Source organism: Hakea prostrata, chromosome 10, assembly GCF_041222555.1.
Source record: "Hakea prostrata isolate BN-2017 chromosome 10, UWA_Hpros_2, whole genome shotgun sequence".
Classification (NCBI taxonomy): Eukaryota; Viridiplantae; Streptophyta; class Magnoliopsida; order Proteales; family Proteaceae; genus Hakea; species Hakea prostrata.
The window spans coordinates 37,160,026-37,176,348 of NC_142609.1; the positions used below are offsets into that span (position 1 = coordinate 37,160,026).

Genomic DNA, 16,323 nt, shown 5'->3' on the forward strand with positions numbered 1-16,323 from the left:
CAGAATAGGAGAAAAAAAAGAGAGAGGTAACAAAGGTATCCAAGTTTTGGAATGTGTAAGAGTAAGGTAATAGGTAGAGAAGATCAGTTCACATGAATATCTGATCTAATAGTCCATAATATACAGCATTAGGTGGCTGCACACCAAGGAAACAGAAAAAAAAAGAATTTCAGAAGAGAATATTGAGAACAACACTATTTTGATTCAAAAAAGCTCTGATGCCATTTTAGAAAACAAGCTTTAAACAATCAAAATAGCAGTTGAACTTGAACAAAGAAAAGAGAGAAGAAGAAGAGAAGAGAGATGAAGAACCAGTAGAAAAGACCTGTGATTCTTAGCTAAAGAGTCTAGAATCACAGAGCACTTTTATTTATAGCTTCTAATGAATCTAATACAACTTGAGAGACAAGTAATTGTCCTCTAGAAGAAGGAAACAAAATATTACAGCTTTAGTAACTTCCTAACTCCTAAAATAGAAAGTTCTGAAAATAGAAACTACCACCAAAATAGAAACTATGCTTTCTAAAAAACTCCCAAAACTTATGTAGCAAGATTCCCACATTAGAAATAGAAAATATAATCAAAACAACAGCAAAATACTGTTCACGTGAACAGTAAAAACACTGTTCATGTGAACAGTAAACTCCAAATTTACGTATACTTCAACAGATGCAAAATGACACATGCATGGGGTCAGCCACAGTAGTCATATATTTATAACATGAAACCAGAGAAACCAAAAGAAAAAAAGCAGAAGAATAAGAAGAAAAGAAGAGTGGCGGGAGAGTTGCGCTCGAAGCAATACAACTCTTCCCCTCACAGTAGCCACTTAGTTATAATAAAGTCCAATACAGCTTAGGAATCTAAACTAGGTAAACTGAATACAAGAAAAGGAAGAAGAGATTAAAAAAATATTAGCAAGAGATCTCTGCCTGCTATAGAACACTTGGGTGACAAGTAATGGGACAGAAGGGAAAATAACATTAAGAAGATTCACTGCTCCGAACAGTATTCATGAATATTGTTCATAACACTGTTCACGCAAACAGTGCTGTAATTAATCAATACTTCTAACATCCATACTCCTTATGAGTTCTAAGCTAGGCATGTGCTTCCTCACCGCTTGTTCCAAGATGCAAAACCATTTCCATGTTTAGCCCCACAAAAGGAAGGATGGAGGTGGAGGGGAACCCAACTTCACAATACAACTTAACCAAAATAAAGGATAATCAATTACTTATCTAGCATCTGCAAGACTGCAAAAGTAAATCATTCCATCAAGTATTCCTCTCTTCATTAAAAGTTGAGGCACAATTAGCCTTCTGATCCTTGAGGAAAAATTGAAGCTGACAAAGGATGGGCTGGATGAACCAGTTCGTAGAACATCTTCTTGAGTTAACCCTCTCTACTCACATTGTAATAAGTCTAAAGCAGCACTAAAACAGTATCCGGTCTGACTTCAAAATCCTCTAAAATGAGGTTCACATGGAAGAAAAAAGGAGAAGCTGGCTAGGTTCAGCTACGTCTTATTCTAGATGTCATACATTTATCCTGTGCCAAGATTTGTAACCATTGTGCTGTCTATCCCATTAGATGGCTGAACTGATAAGTTTAAAGCACTCACCTCATGGAGCTTCTTTCTTCGCCCTTTAGACTCAATAGGGAAGTGCCTGAGCATGAAAAATAGTCTGCAGGTAGAACAAAGGATACAACCATAAACCCCAAGTAGATCCAAAAGCATCTTAACTAAATGGAGCATAAGCTTAACAAGAATCTAGATAATTCAAGATGCTCTAAAATTGATAAGTCCCACCTTCCACCATACAATAGGAAACCAAATGCCGCAGTAAATGATACAACTGCAAAGAAATCAACCAACAATAGCACATCAACAGGTGAAAACACTTTTTAGAAGTATATAAGGATAGACTGAGAGGACCAAGAGATCTCTTGGACAGTAAAATGGTAAGACTATAATTCCAATGACAAACCTGCAATAAATATCTTTCCAACAGCTTCCACAACACTATTATCATTTATCCACAGGTATATCCAAATACAAACCTGGATCGAGGTATTAGAATAACAAAATGTCATAGCATTAGAATACATAAAGAAATAATCAAGGTTTCAACTAGCGAATATACTTAACTGAATAAACCCTCGAAGATATAAATTTGTAGATGTATAACATGTATTAAGCAATAACAGCTAGCAACTAAATGAGAGATCTTAGAAGGTGCCCGCTAGCTCAAAAGGTCTTTGCCTTGTTCCATGAGCCGGGTTGAGTCCACCTTTACTCACCCCCCCCCCTTTCTTAAACAACCCAACCCTCTCCCCCTTTACCTCAATAAAAGGTGAATATGATCAAAATTCACACCCCAAAAAGAAGAAGAAAAAAAAAGAGCAAATTGCAATGGAGCTTCATAACAAAACAAAACAAGGACATGCACAGATCAGGAGGTGCTCAAAAGTCAAAAGGATGAAGAGTAGTGGCCAACAAAAGTACAACAGCTGTAATAGAAGATTAGCAATTAAACAGAACTAATATTGAAGACTAAGTATCTAGGAAGAAGGTAACTGTAATTTTGCAAGAGATAAAATAATACCTGTATAAAGTACATTCCACCGTTAACTGAAATGTATACAATCCTCAGCTTATCTGTTGGGAGACTTCTTGCCTGTTAATGATTAGAAATTAACAGTCAGAATTTTCAATGTTTACATATCGTTTGATTATTTTTGAAAAAGTTTTCCCCTTAGTGCATCATTTCATACACAATTTTCTGGTTGGTGCTCCATTTATAAAGCACATGAGTACAAGCTTTAAGTATTAGCATTGTTCTGCTAGGTTGAGACCTTAGTTCTGTAAAAAGACAACCACATTGTGACCTTCTTTTGTAATCCCAATACAATGAGGCGGCACTATAAAAAAGGGCCTCAAGACAGAATTTTGATCCAACCTCCCCTTCCTGCTCCCTCCACCACTTCCATTAATTCCCTTGTTGCATGTTGCAACCACAGGCTCACAGCCCCTCATCCACCACCCTGCCTCTGTGCTGAAATGCAATTCCTCTAGGTTAGTTGCTTGTTTGATCAAGGGATTGATCATCTATTAGTCCTTCAATGGGTGATATGCTGTGGTATTTGGACTGAAAATGAACATGGATGGCAGGGGAACACATACATCAAACCAGTCTGGTGGCACATCAGATGAGACTAATATTGGTAACCAAATTTGGCGACAGGGCAAGTGAAACTACAAAAAAGTTAGAGAGAGGGGGAGAGATAATCTAGGGTAAAATAGGAAAACTGGGGACAACAATCAGCTGTAACAAACTTTGGTATAAACAGATGATTACAGAAAAACAAGAGGAGACTTTAAAAGTGCTTCTAGCATCATTCATTGATATCCTATATTTTATGAGATTTTACAGAACTTCCATTAAAAAAAGGACAAACCTGGTTCTGAATGCTTCCACACAAGCAGAGTCTGTTGGCATTTTTCCTACACAGCCTTACCCCCACAATTCTTGCTGAGAGGTGTTTCAATACCTTGACCTCAAGCTACAACTGTGGTCACCAACCATTGCGCCAAGGCCCAGCCCCTTATCTTACCAAACTTCCATATAATTCAATAAAATAAAACAATTACATTTATCTGATAAAAAACACAACCAATGTACCTATGCTTGCATGGGCAAGAATATAATAGGAACAAATAATGATTTTCTAGTTTTTCCGATTTCTTCACAATTTCTAAAAAGGAATTTGTTAGATACTTGACCAATGCACCATAATCTTTAAAGTTGGTGGAATGAGTTTAGTGAAGCCCTTTAACCTATCCCATATCAGGCTAACCCAATCTAGTAAACATACACTACAATGGGCCCCATTAGGCACATAATATGCCACCACGCTTCTATTGTCATCCTCAACAGCTCTCACTAATGCAACCCAGGGTTTAGGGTTAGATATCCAGGATCTTCTAGTAAGGTTGCAGCAGCTATTTAGGACCCTTAAAGGTTTCAGTTAGGGTTTTTAAAGGGCCTAAATAATGTAGTAGTGTATTTGATTGATCAAAACAGTAGCCAAATAAGACCTTTCACAGGGAATCAAGTTCAGATTTGATAGATTTAAGATGGAACAGAATTTAGATGTGAAAGAGGGCTTAAATTAAAGTGGTATTATAAGGATAATAGCATAACAATATGGGCTGAATAGATCTTCAAAACAAGGGTAGAACTATGATGAAGAAATTGAAAGGACAATATGAAGGAATTGAGAATAAAAATGTAACACCCACGCTTCACACCGCAAGGTGGATCGATTGGATTGGATCGAACACCAACCTACCTTGATCAAACACAAGGATTCTCCATAGAGAAGGAATGCTAACAAAGAAATTTGATTTCAATTGATGAGTTATGTCTTCACCTCTTACATAAGTCTCTTTATATAGCATAGACATAAATATTAATGGTAACATCCAACCACTAGCTAACACCACGTACCTATTAATAACTCAACTATTACCTAACTCTTGACGAAGGAAAACTCCTTTGACAATGAGTTCTTTTATTTTCAAAGCAAAAGCCATTTTGTTGACTTTTCAAGAACTAGACTTGGGCTTAGATCTAGACCATGAATATGTGGGCTAACTTTTACCCACTAAAACAGCCTTAGCCCATGAAAGTCATGGGCTAATTTGGGTGATAGCTTTAGACCTTTGATGGGCCTGACCCAATGGGCTTCTTCTTTCTTAAATATGTCTTCAATTCCGCATCACTAAAAGGTTGCTGGAATGCTGAAAACAGGTCTTAAATTTAAGAAAATTCAAATTCATAATTCAAATTTTGAATTCTAAGTCAAGATTAGGGTTTGGTTGGGTTGGGGATGGTCAAAACTGTTTCGTAATGATACTTCAACAACCTGAACAAGTTTAGAGGGTTAAGAACTCAGAAACTCCAAACTCTAGAACACTGAAAATTCCACAACTCCCAAGGTTGAAGATGAAGTGCAGAATCTTTAGAAGTCACTAACCAAGGCAAGTTTGCAGAAAATAAGATCCTTGTTCAGAAGACTTGGGTAACTCTAGGTTAAGCGGAGTAGGACTAGGTATCGCTTGGGGGAGAGAGAGAGAGAAGGAAATTGAGCCAATGGTCTGGGGTTGGGGTGGGAAGGGGCTGGAGATGTGGTCGTGGGGATTGGGGATGGTTTGCACTTATTTGTGAGTGGATGCTCTGCTGGAGTTGTAGAAGGATACTTGAAGAAGATGCTAAGATCTCAGAATTGTAGAAGACAAGAGCTCAAACTAGCTGCAGGTCACCCTCCTAGGGATCCCACCGTCCCACAACTATATCAAGCCTTTTCTTCAAAACTCACTTTATTGAATCAATCCAATCTGAAAAATTACAATAAGACTAGGCTATTCATAGGCACTTAACCAAAATAGACTCAAAACAATCAAACTTGGTTCCCAAGTAACCAAAACTTATCTAGTTAGGACTCAACTAATGAATTCCTTACTAAATAGGAATCTAATTACTTACCAAAACTGGATTTTCTAAACAAAACCCTATCACACCAACAAACAAATACCAAAGCTACTCAACTACTAAGACTCCAAATTAGGAAATATAAATAGAATTAAAATCTAGAAATAAAAGTGGACTTGGTCAACTAATTAAGCTCAATCCAGGGGTACGAAAATGACAAATCTACCCCTGGATAGAATTTGGCTCCCCAAGTTTGTCCTAACTTCCGAATGGACTTGGGCCTCTTTCTTTGCTCTTTTTGGACTAGTTGGGGGCTGAATACATCACTCACTCTAGGCAGGTCACACTTAGGCGGTAGTTAGCCCTCTCCAAGCAACTGCACTCTGCTCCCTCTTTTTCTTTAGGTGGCAGGTAGCCCTTTCTTGGTAAGTTTTACTTTACTCCAGGTAGCCTTCTCTTCAGTGGCCCTTTCTAGGATTCAAACCTTGGATGTGGTGCTAGCTCTGAGTCTCTAATACCAAATGCTAGGTACTTAACCAATGTGCCAAAAGCTCCAAAGCTGGTGGAATGAGTTGATCAAGCCCTTTAACCTATCTCATACTAGGCTAGGCCCAATCTAGCACCTATACACTAGAGTGGGCTCCATTATGCACATGAAAAAAATATAGGAGGCATACACTGCAGCATATAGGAGGGACACAAGGGATCACATACAGCTGGACATGTGGGGGGAAAAAGAAGCTAAAAGACACAGGGACAGATAGTGAGGTTCCACTTGGGGGGGGGGGGGGGGCTACATTCATGTTGGGAATTTTGGCAAGGGGAAAAGTAGTTAGGATTTGTTTTGGGGTATATTAGAGGAAAGTAGGGAATAGAGAGGGGAGAAGTATTCGGCAAAGGAAGGGGACGAATGCTCATAGGTGAAGGAAAACCCCAGGTATCCAAGGTTCAGTAATGGCAATAGTCGTGATGAAGGGGTTCAATGTAGTTTGAGTATGGTCTTTCATTAAACAAGAGTCCATTCTCGTTAACTTCTTATTATCCATTTCATGCTCTGTTAATCGATTCTATCTAGGAGGGAGGGGGCTAATTGTAGCTAAGGGGTAAACTGCAATGTTGAATCCAATGTTCTATTGGGGTCCTAAGAACTCGGTATTAGAGCCGTGTAGACTCCAAGGGAGGTAAGGAATCCAAAGGAGAGCTATCGTGAAGAACGTGCAAGGCCAATTGTCGACTATGGGCTCCAATCTAGGGATTCTTGTGCAACAAATAAAGATAGAAGAGAAGGCCCACCAAGAGTTTAAGGAGCAACTGAGAGCTTACCTATCAAAGAGGAAAATAGTGAGGTAGCTTCTGAATTGCCCGAGCTCATAGAGGTGAAGAAAACAAAACAAACATCAAACCAAGAAGAGGAGAGTGAGAAGGGGTCCATCACATCAGAGAACACTCGTAGGGCACCACTGCAGACTGTAGAGAGGGATGGTATGCACGTGGTGGTTGCCCAAGCTTACTTGTCAAAGAGAAAGAATAATAAGGCATCTTTTTGCTGGAGCTCATAGAGGTGAACAAAACTAAATATATACATTAAATAGAGAAAAGGAGAGAGAGAAGAGGTTCATTGAGCCAAAGAACACTCACATGACACCACTGCGAGGACTTCATTTTGTGAATCAATCGGCCACAGAAATGAGTTTCAAATGTCTTTATGCGTACTTTGTTCATAGGTGATCTAGATGGTGCTTAGTCTGTCGACATTATCTCAACAAAGGAAGAATCGTTCATCAGTGACGGAATGAAACTTGTGTGAATCATACGTGGATTGGGGCTATCACACCGAAAAGGCGATAGCAGGCACCTCCGGCGCCCTGATTTTCACACAAACTACTATTTTCTTTTTTATTTGGAAGCACATCTTTTTTCGTATATCAGACAGGCGCTCAATTCTTCAATCAATCAAAATCAAATCGAAAGGAGATTTTCGTAGAATAAGAAAGAAGGCTTTTATGAAAATTCAATAGAATAGAAAGAAAAGCGGAGTGAGAGATCTCGCCCGAAAAGCAAGTATCAATTTTAGGAGATTTTTTACTTTGTTTATGGCTCTTATGGTCCGGGTTTCAATCAACGGTATCTTAAGAAAGCATACTACAAAGAGAGGCAATATGCTCGCGGTGGCTACTGGAGCTTGGAAAGAAAGTTGGCCTTAAAGAGGTGGTTAGGGTTGGATCGCAGGAAGGCCAAAGAGCTGAGATTAGGTTATTTGGGCTGAATGCATCGGGCCAATGAGGGACTCAGCCCAATCTATGGAATCTAACAACTGGGCCATTGGATATCCTAAGACATTAAAATGGGCTCAGCCCATTTCATTCACTTATAGTCTAGTCTAACATTTTATTAGCCTGGGCCCAACTAATACAGATGGACCCAAGTCCAACCCAAGGACCACTAGGACCACAAACCCTATAGTGGTTCAATCAAACCTACATTAGAATGGACCATTGTCTTCTCCTCTCCTCATCATTCTAGTGAAATCTACAGAGTTGCTACGTGCAGCAGCAATGAATGGAAGAGAAGATCCGTCCTATAAGCATGGGCCCGATCTTATGGATTGTATGTCGAGCAAGAAATGCTCCCTTCACTTAACTGTCCTGTCGTGGTGGTGGTATCCATGGAGTTGCAGATAGTCATTCTCACTCAAGAAGTAGAAGCCCTAGCCATGGTCGCAGCTACAGCCAAAGCCAGAGCTTGAGCAAATCTTTGAAGGCCAAATCTTCATACCATTCACCATCTAGATCTCATTCCTGATCTGTTTCACCAAAGAGAGCCAGTGAAAGGCACTACCCTGTTGATCTCCTATAGGTGTTGACGCTTGGGAATACGACGACTCCTATGACTTGCTCAAGTCTAAAGTTAGGTCAAGCTGCTGGGTTGGACTGATCAAATCAGGAATGGGATCAATACCTACGTGGCCTGTCAAACTAACCCTCCTGAGGTGCTTCCCTAGCAGACTCTGGGACTACAACAGAAAAACATTATTTTGACTCAAGAGGCTTTAAACTATAGGTGATGCCACTGATTTGCCCTAACATGGAGAAGTTCGGGGAGGGAACAAAACCCTAGAAGTTTGCTTTTGAGGATGCTGAATTGGCATGGTTGTGTAGCAAGCATGGACGATCAAGCTTCCAGCCTACCTCACCTTGAGGACAAATGTTCGATTTCACCTCGAGGGCAAAGTGAAGCTAAAGGGGTGAAGTGTTAATAAGACCCTGATGTCCAAGGGGGTGTACATCGCAGCATATAGGAGGGACAAGGGGATCAAATACAAATGGAGATGTCGGGAAAAAGGAGCTGAAGGACATAAGGATGGATGGCAAGGTTTCACCTTTTTTTTTCTTTTTTTTTTTTGAAGTGGGGAGGGGGGAGCCACACTAATGTGGGATTGTTGGTAGGGGAAAGGGTAGCTTTAGGATTCGGTTTAGGGTATATTGGGGGAAAGTAGGGGAGGACTAGTGATGCAGAATTGGCAGCAGATACAAAAGAGAGAAAAGCCCAAAGCTCAAGCCCATTAAAGCCTAAGGACATGACCCAAAACAGCCCATGGCTTGCATGGGCTAGGACTATTGGAGTGGGTTAAAATGAGCCCATGGTTTCATGGGCTTGGATCACTTTAGTGGAAGAAGAATATCAGCCCACTATTTTGAACTAAGCCCAAGTCTAGCTTTGAAAAGTCAACAAAAGGAGCTAGTAGGTGGTGTTAGTAAGTGGTGGGGTATAGTTGGTGGATATTTTCATTATTGTTTTGACTAGTGGTGTTGGGTAGTAGTTGGATGTTTCCATTAATGTTTGTAGTAGGTTGTGTTAGCTAGTGGTTGGATGTTACCATTAATGTTTTTGTCTCTTTAGAATGCTATATAAAGAGACTTATGTAAATGGTGAAAAAACAACTTGTGAAATGAAATCAAATTGCTTGCTAGCATTCCTCCTCTTGGAGAACCCTTGTGTTTGATCAAGGTAGATTGGTGTTCGATCCAATTGATCCACCTTGCGGTGAGAAGCCCGGGTGTTAAGACTCCTTGTGTTTGATCAAGGAAGGTTGGTGTTCGATCCAATCGATCCACCTTGCGGTGAGAAGCCCGGGTGTTAAGACTCCTTGTGTTTGATCAAGGAAGGTTGGTGTTTGATCCAATCGATCCACCTTGCGGTGAGAAGTCCGGGTATTACATGTTACTTTGTTGTCCTTATTGTTCTCTTAATTCTCTTATATTGTTCCATCCATTCTTCTTTATAGCATACTGCTGTTTCGAAAACCTAGTTAGTCCTTGTTCTTAAACCAATATCCTTGTTCTACCACTTCGGTTTTCAGCCTTCCGTTATATCTGAATTTTATCTATCTTAAGTCTATCAAACCTGAAGTTGATTCCTTGTGTAAGGTCCTATTTGGCTACTGTTTTGATCATTCAAATACAATACTACATTAACTAGAGAGGGAACGAGTGGTACTCATAGATGAGGGGAGGACCCTCGGGTATCCAAGGTATGGTAATGGCATCAGCCATGGAGAAGGGTTTGATGTAGTTTGAGTCTAGTCTTTCATTTCTAATACAAATCAGAATCCTTCTCCATCTTGGTTAACTTCTTGTCATCTATTTCATGTTCTGAATCAATTCTATCTGGGAGTGAGGGGGGCTGATTGTATCTGAGTGGTAAACTGCAGCGGTGAAACCAGGGATCTGTTGGGTACTAACAGAATCTTTGGATGGAAAGAACAGAAATGATAAGGAAAACCTCAACAATGTTACAATGATTTAGGTGTTTGTATTTCATCAAAAAAAAGAAGCTGTTCTGTACATATAAGTGTCATCTATTAATCGAAAAGGAGACATTATGGGCTATGCCACAGTGGAAACAATTACAATGTTTAAAGATGTCCCACACATACACAACGGAAGCTGAGCATCAGTAGAAGCTTCTACAACAACCTTGAAGGGTTTTATTTCTAAACTTATCGGTCCGGAAGTTACTGGATTATATTGCAGAACTTTCAGACTAACCAACAACATCTTTGGTTTTTACAGGATTTCCATGACCTTCCATGAAATATTTCCACATCAACAAAGAGAAACATCCAGAGCACCAAGTTCCAACCTTAGGTGAGAGAATTGATCCCATCATGAATACAAAGGCTATCAGCCAAAGGCAGGTAAGAAAATAAAACATCAGCACTTGCCTGATGATATATCTCTGCCCAAAATAGAACTAGTAGGGTGTAGGTTGAGAAGAATAGCAGTCCAGGAAGATCCAACAACACAAATGTAATGACCTGCCACGAAGAAAAGATACCCCTTATCAACACAACAGGTTGGGACTACAAATGCTATAACTTAAAATCACCTATCTTCTCCATTAAGTCACTAAAAGTTTATCATCTGCACTACTAAACACAAAATAACCTATATTCTCCATTAAGCCACAACAAATTCATCATCTGCAGAAATTTGATAATAAACAGTAAGAATTTCCTAGTCAGATCCCTAAAACATATGCTAATTGTTGAACCAAAGTTCCACCTGATTGGCAATAGCTGGACATCACCGACGTCATTAACAGGAAGGAAAGAAATAACACTACATTATAAAACAACACATCCAAAGTACCTTGATAAAAAAAAATCACTCAAGTCATCATTGATCATGTTTTGGTCCAAGGAACAAAAAAACTTCCTTTGCAAACACATTCAACCTTAGATACATATCATGCTCAGCTCAAATGACATTCTTAGTTCCAAATCATTTGACATATATGACCTCTACATGTATCATGCATTCATTCTCAATATGACCAACTTCTTAGGTTCTGTTTCAAAATTGACTTTTAACTATAAGCCACATTAATCAAGCATATCTAGCAAGCTGCAGAAACAACAGATGAAGAAAACTAAGAGAAGAAACACATCATAGTGGTATCAACGCAGAAGTCTGAATCCAACACAGCGTTGAACTCAACATAGCCTTAGAAAACAAAGATAGAATAGAAAGACTAAAGATGTTGATGTAAACGGCAATGTCCGAACTTCAAGTACTCCATCCATATCTCTAGGTGGCCCTTCATTACCAGGCTCTTGTACATTAGTAGTAGAAATCTAGATGTGGCCGTGCTGCACCAATGGAAGTCCGTTCTACCCATGCAAAATGCACAAATGCAGCAGCGATTATAGAGTTCCAGGTGAAAACAAGGGAAGCATTTTGATTGACCCATTGTTTTCAATAAATGTAATCTGATAAATCTATACGCATTCCAACTCTGTCATTCTCTTCCAACAGAAAAATCCTTCAACCATAGTACCATGAGGATAGTGTGATCTGTGGTTCTGGTTTTCTTCAACTATAAAAAGCAGCTTATCCTAGATTATATGAATTTGCTTAAACATATTATTTTGGAATTGTTTCCTCAAGTGATTGTCATTTATTAATAGCTTGCATATATGCTTTTGTTGGTCTCTGTCAATTATTACTATTTATATAAATTATTAATCAGTAAAGGATATTGTTAATGGACAGGGAAATAGAAGAAGAAAACTCAAGAACGAGAGGGAGGAATAGCATGAGAGAAAGGGATTGAGAGGCGCCATTCATGTTGTGAGGATCCTCATAAAACACTTCTTTATAGGGAGAACAGAGAGAACAAGAAAAGGTAATAATGATACAGAAGAGTCCAATATGGAATCAAAATAGCAACCCAGATCCACTCAGGATCTAGTGCTCTTTCAGTTATCTAACAAAGTAAATTACTAATCAATAATGGATTTATCATTGGGTGCAATGTCTCTAAAGCATGTCTAGTGAGTTGTCTCTTGACAAAATTATTAGTTGTTTTTCCTCTATCATGTGACAGCTTAGTGCTTATATTTTTGGACATGTTACCTGCAACATCCTTGAATCATTTGTTTAGTTTCAGCCTTTTTGTCAAGACAAAGACGCAGGGGAAAAGGTCCAATACATGGTGAGTGATCAAAGCTTGAAATATTGCCATCATCCCTTGTCAATCCAATGTTTGGTAATGCAAGGAAAAGAAGAACCAACAGATGTTTGGCATGGTTGAGACTTGAGACAGGTCACAGCTAAAAAGCTGTGACCTATCAATGTCGAATTTCTGACATCAGCCATCAACATGTCTGAAGCAGCCAACCAATCAAATTAATGTTTTCATCACTTCAGCATCTTCAAGTGACAAGGGTCAAGATTTCGCTATGGTTAACAAAATAGGAAACTGCAATAATAAGCTTTCCTTTTATTATAACCTCCTTCACTCATCATATACAAATTTCATTTATTTATAGATATTTACATTGTGATAGTCAACCTAATTTGAAAATGACTATGACTTTGCATAGGCCACAATGAGTCAAACTGAAGTACAATGTTTATGCATAAATCTAATACTTTATTTTGACTTAAGGTAAAATAATTGTGATTAGCGTACTTTTTTCTTTGGATTTTGACCTTCCTAAAAGGGCCTCGGAGCTCATAGTCTTGAATGATTACTCTGTGATTTTCACTCAATTTGCTCCTACAGAGTGGGACCATCAGTGATTAAAGGAGGACTTGAATAACAGAGCATAGTTTTTACACCTCCGGCCTAAAACCGATGCATTATGAACCGCATCAAATCCCAACCCCCCCCCCCCCCAAAAAAAAAAAAAAAAAAAAAAAAAAGAAGAAGAAAGAAAAGAGAGAAAAACTAACCTTTATCTTCAAAAGAAATACTTGCGTGTGAAATCCAAAAACAATTGCACGCACTGCAATGAGCAAAATCACAATTAGGGTAAAGAAATAATTTTAAAACTGATACAGCACAATGGACACATTTAAAGTCACCTCCGTTTACAATGAAGTTCATAAGATGAAAAACCTTCTGTGTCGTCCAACCATATTCTGGCACCCGCAGTTCAATCCTTATTAATTGAATCTGCAAAATATTAGCAAAAGGACCAGGCCATGAGAACGCCAATACAAGCTCTATCAACAACTCGAACAAATACAAACCGTAAAGTAGCCAGACTTTGCAAACTCTATGTGTTCTCAAAGTAGCGGATATGAAGGTAAAAGATAATGACGGGCCAGAAAAAAAGGTACAAAAACTGGAAGTTCTAAGAAACAAAAGAAGATCAAACCCTTACCCACCATGAACCAAAACGAATTCAGTCAATGTAAACAAGAGATCAACCAGAATTCATCCAAAAACAAAAAAGAAATCAGCCAGAGAATAACCCAGAGAAAAACAGAGTGGAAAGGAACAAGGGTAGCGAACCAAAGCAACGGAGGAGACGAGAGCATAAGCAGCGCAAAGAGTGAAGAAGATCCCGTCCTGCCAGACAGAGGAGTTGTTAATGTCGTCCCACCAACTAGAGGACAAGGCTCCGAGCTCTGTAAAGAACATGTTGAAAGACGTTCTCGTTCTGGTTATTTTTCTTTGTTTGAGCTTCTAAACGAAGCTCTGCAAGACCCAGAAGACCAAAACAAAACGTGGAGTTCAAAATTCCAAGGAAAACGTGAACTTGATAGACAGAGACAAGAAGACAAGAAGGAAGAGCACTATATGATTTCATCAGACGATCCAATAGAGAGCCGTAATTCACTCTCTGGCCACAGCTAAGCTTCAGAGAGTTAGGGTCCGCGCTGTTGTGGGGGCTGTGACACCGTGTGTGGGTGTGTGAGTGAGAGAGAGAGAGAGTCGAAGACTGGGGATTGGTAAGTGTGGAAGACTGGAGATTGGTAAGTGAAAGGAATGACGACGGGGAGGTAGAGAACGGTCGGTGGCTTCGAAGTCAGTAAAACCGAACAAAACGGTTAGCTGATTCTCTCCGAATCCTATTGAATGTCAAAATATGCTTTCATATCATACTTTTTCTTTTTTTTTTGATAATAATATCATATCATATTCATATTATTAATATATTATCATATCAATAATGATAAATATGAGACAAATATATTATTAATATATCAATAATGATAAATATTATTTGTCTCATCGATGAATGGGTCTGTTAGACATTTAGCCAGTAACTATAACAGTACAGCATATAGTGAAAAAAACTATATATTGGTAAGGATTTTACATGTGGGTCTTTTTTTTTTTGGGTAGAAAACTAGATTAAGTAGAAGGGGATAGAAGTTCTAGCTGAGGAATATTCTCCTTCAGCCAGATATAGTGGAATTATGCCAAACCAGTGCTGTCTCAAGCACTAGGACTTCCTGAGACAAGGAATGAGTCATAGAGTTGGCTTCTGTTGGAGTAAAAGAAAAAACACAAGACAAGGTAGTCCTCGCCAAATATCTGATATCAGAGAATACATTTTGTAGCTGAATTGGGACCGGAAGGGCTGGATTTAAGAGGAAGCGTATCACTGAGAGACAGTCGGTCTCAACGATTACATGAAGTCAACCTTCCTTAGCTGCTAAGCATAGTCCTTGTCTTATCCCCATCGCTTCACCAACAGCAACCTCTCCAAACACTAGAGGAATCGACTTCGCCAGTAACGGGTCCCCATTCCAGTTTCTTGTAACAACTCTTAATCCACTTGCTGTCCTGTTAGACCGTAGTGCTACATCAGTGTTGATTTTGATCACACCCCTTGGAGGTAAAATTCTGTGTTGGGTTCTCTTATTGAAAGATCTAAAATTTTGATATAGGGGTCTTTAACATCATGAGTAACTCTATTAATTCCATTCAAATCTTAAAAGTTAAAGGACAAAAATGGCCTCTCTCAATCAAGAAAAGTAATTTTAGAAATACCTTCTTCTTTTTTCTTTTTTTTTGGTAAGAACAACTACCTTCATGTTCTATTACCAAAAAAAAGAATTCCTTCATGTTCACTTCATGTAGGAAGAATCTCTTCACCCACCATGATGGATGCATGAGGGTATATTTGAGTAATTACTTTTATTAATTGAGGTAGGGCATTTTTGTCCTTTAATTTTTAAAATTTAAACTAAACTAACAATGACTAACGGTTTTAGAGACCCTCCTCTGCACCCATCACTCCTTGTACTGGGAGTTCTTTCACCCACCTATATGAAGGGTATATTAAGATATTTTTGTAATTGAGGGGGCATTTTTGTCCTTTAACTTTTAAAATCTTGAATTGAACTAATATCAGAGATGAGATCTTCACTCCTTTATATAAGGAGAATCCCTTCAACTACCTATATGAAGGTTACATGAAAGTATTTTATATAATTATTTTAAATTCTTTATTTATTGAGGGGGGCATTGGTCCCTCAACTTCTAAAACTAAATTAAACTAATGGTTGGTTACACATGGTATTAGAAAGCATTATATCTAGATGTAAGATTTCTCACTAAAGATCCAACACATAATTTAAGTTTGACTAGGAGGATCAGATGCAAAATTTTGTTTCATATATAAAATGTTTTACATGATAATTATTTGCTATAAATCAGAGTAGCGTAGCATAAGCGTGGATCCATAACCTATAAATCCCAAGATCAAAACTTTGCTCTGATAAAAAGAAAAAGGTTTCCGAACTTATTTTTCAAAACTTCGAAATCCCATTTTTATGTACTCCTTGCCTGAACTTCAACCTTAATAGTTTTTTACACTCTTCTGCACTTTGGAACTCAGCTTCACAAAGTTCACATCTCCCATTACTTGGTTTTTAAGTGAACAAACTTTTTGACCCAAAAAAACAGTGATTCAGACTTCATAATTGTAAACAAAGCTTCTCTTCTATTGCAACTAATCCAGGCGAGTTCATAATTCAGAAACCTTAAACTGGGGAAATAGTTTTGATTTTATTGAACTGAC

General features: G+C 38.6%; 1 protein-coding gene across 1 annotated transcript in view; it reads right to left on the minus strand.

Annotated features, from left to right (window-relative positions):
* Positions 1-14,286, minus strand: part of LOC149002720 (tobamovirus multiplication protein 1-like) — a 30,960-nt gene extending 16,674 nt beyond the window's left edge. Inside the window, exons 1-8 of the mRNA XM_089136499.1 lie at positions 13,803-14,286; positions 13,370-13,460; positions 13,238-13,290; positions 10,723-10,815; positions 2,610-2,681; positions 1,992-2,064; positions 1,814-1,859; positions 1,625-1,688 (exon numbers count right to left, since the gene is read on the minus strand). Coding sequence (XP_088992625.1) covers positions 1,625-1,688; positions 1,814-1,859; positions 1,992-2,064; positions 2,610-2,681; positions 10,723-10,815; positions 13,238-13,290; positions 13,370-13,460; positions 13,803-13,931 — 621 coding nt within the window. The 5' untranslated portion in view covers positions 13,932-14,286. The remainder of the gene's footprint in view (positions 1-1,624; positions 1,689-1,813; positions 1,860-1,991; positions 2,065-2,609; positions 2,682-10,722; positions 10,816-13,237; positions 13,291-13,369; positions 13,461-13,802) is intronic.
* Positions 14,287-16,323: the final 2,037 nt, after the last annotated feature.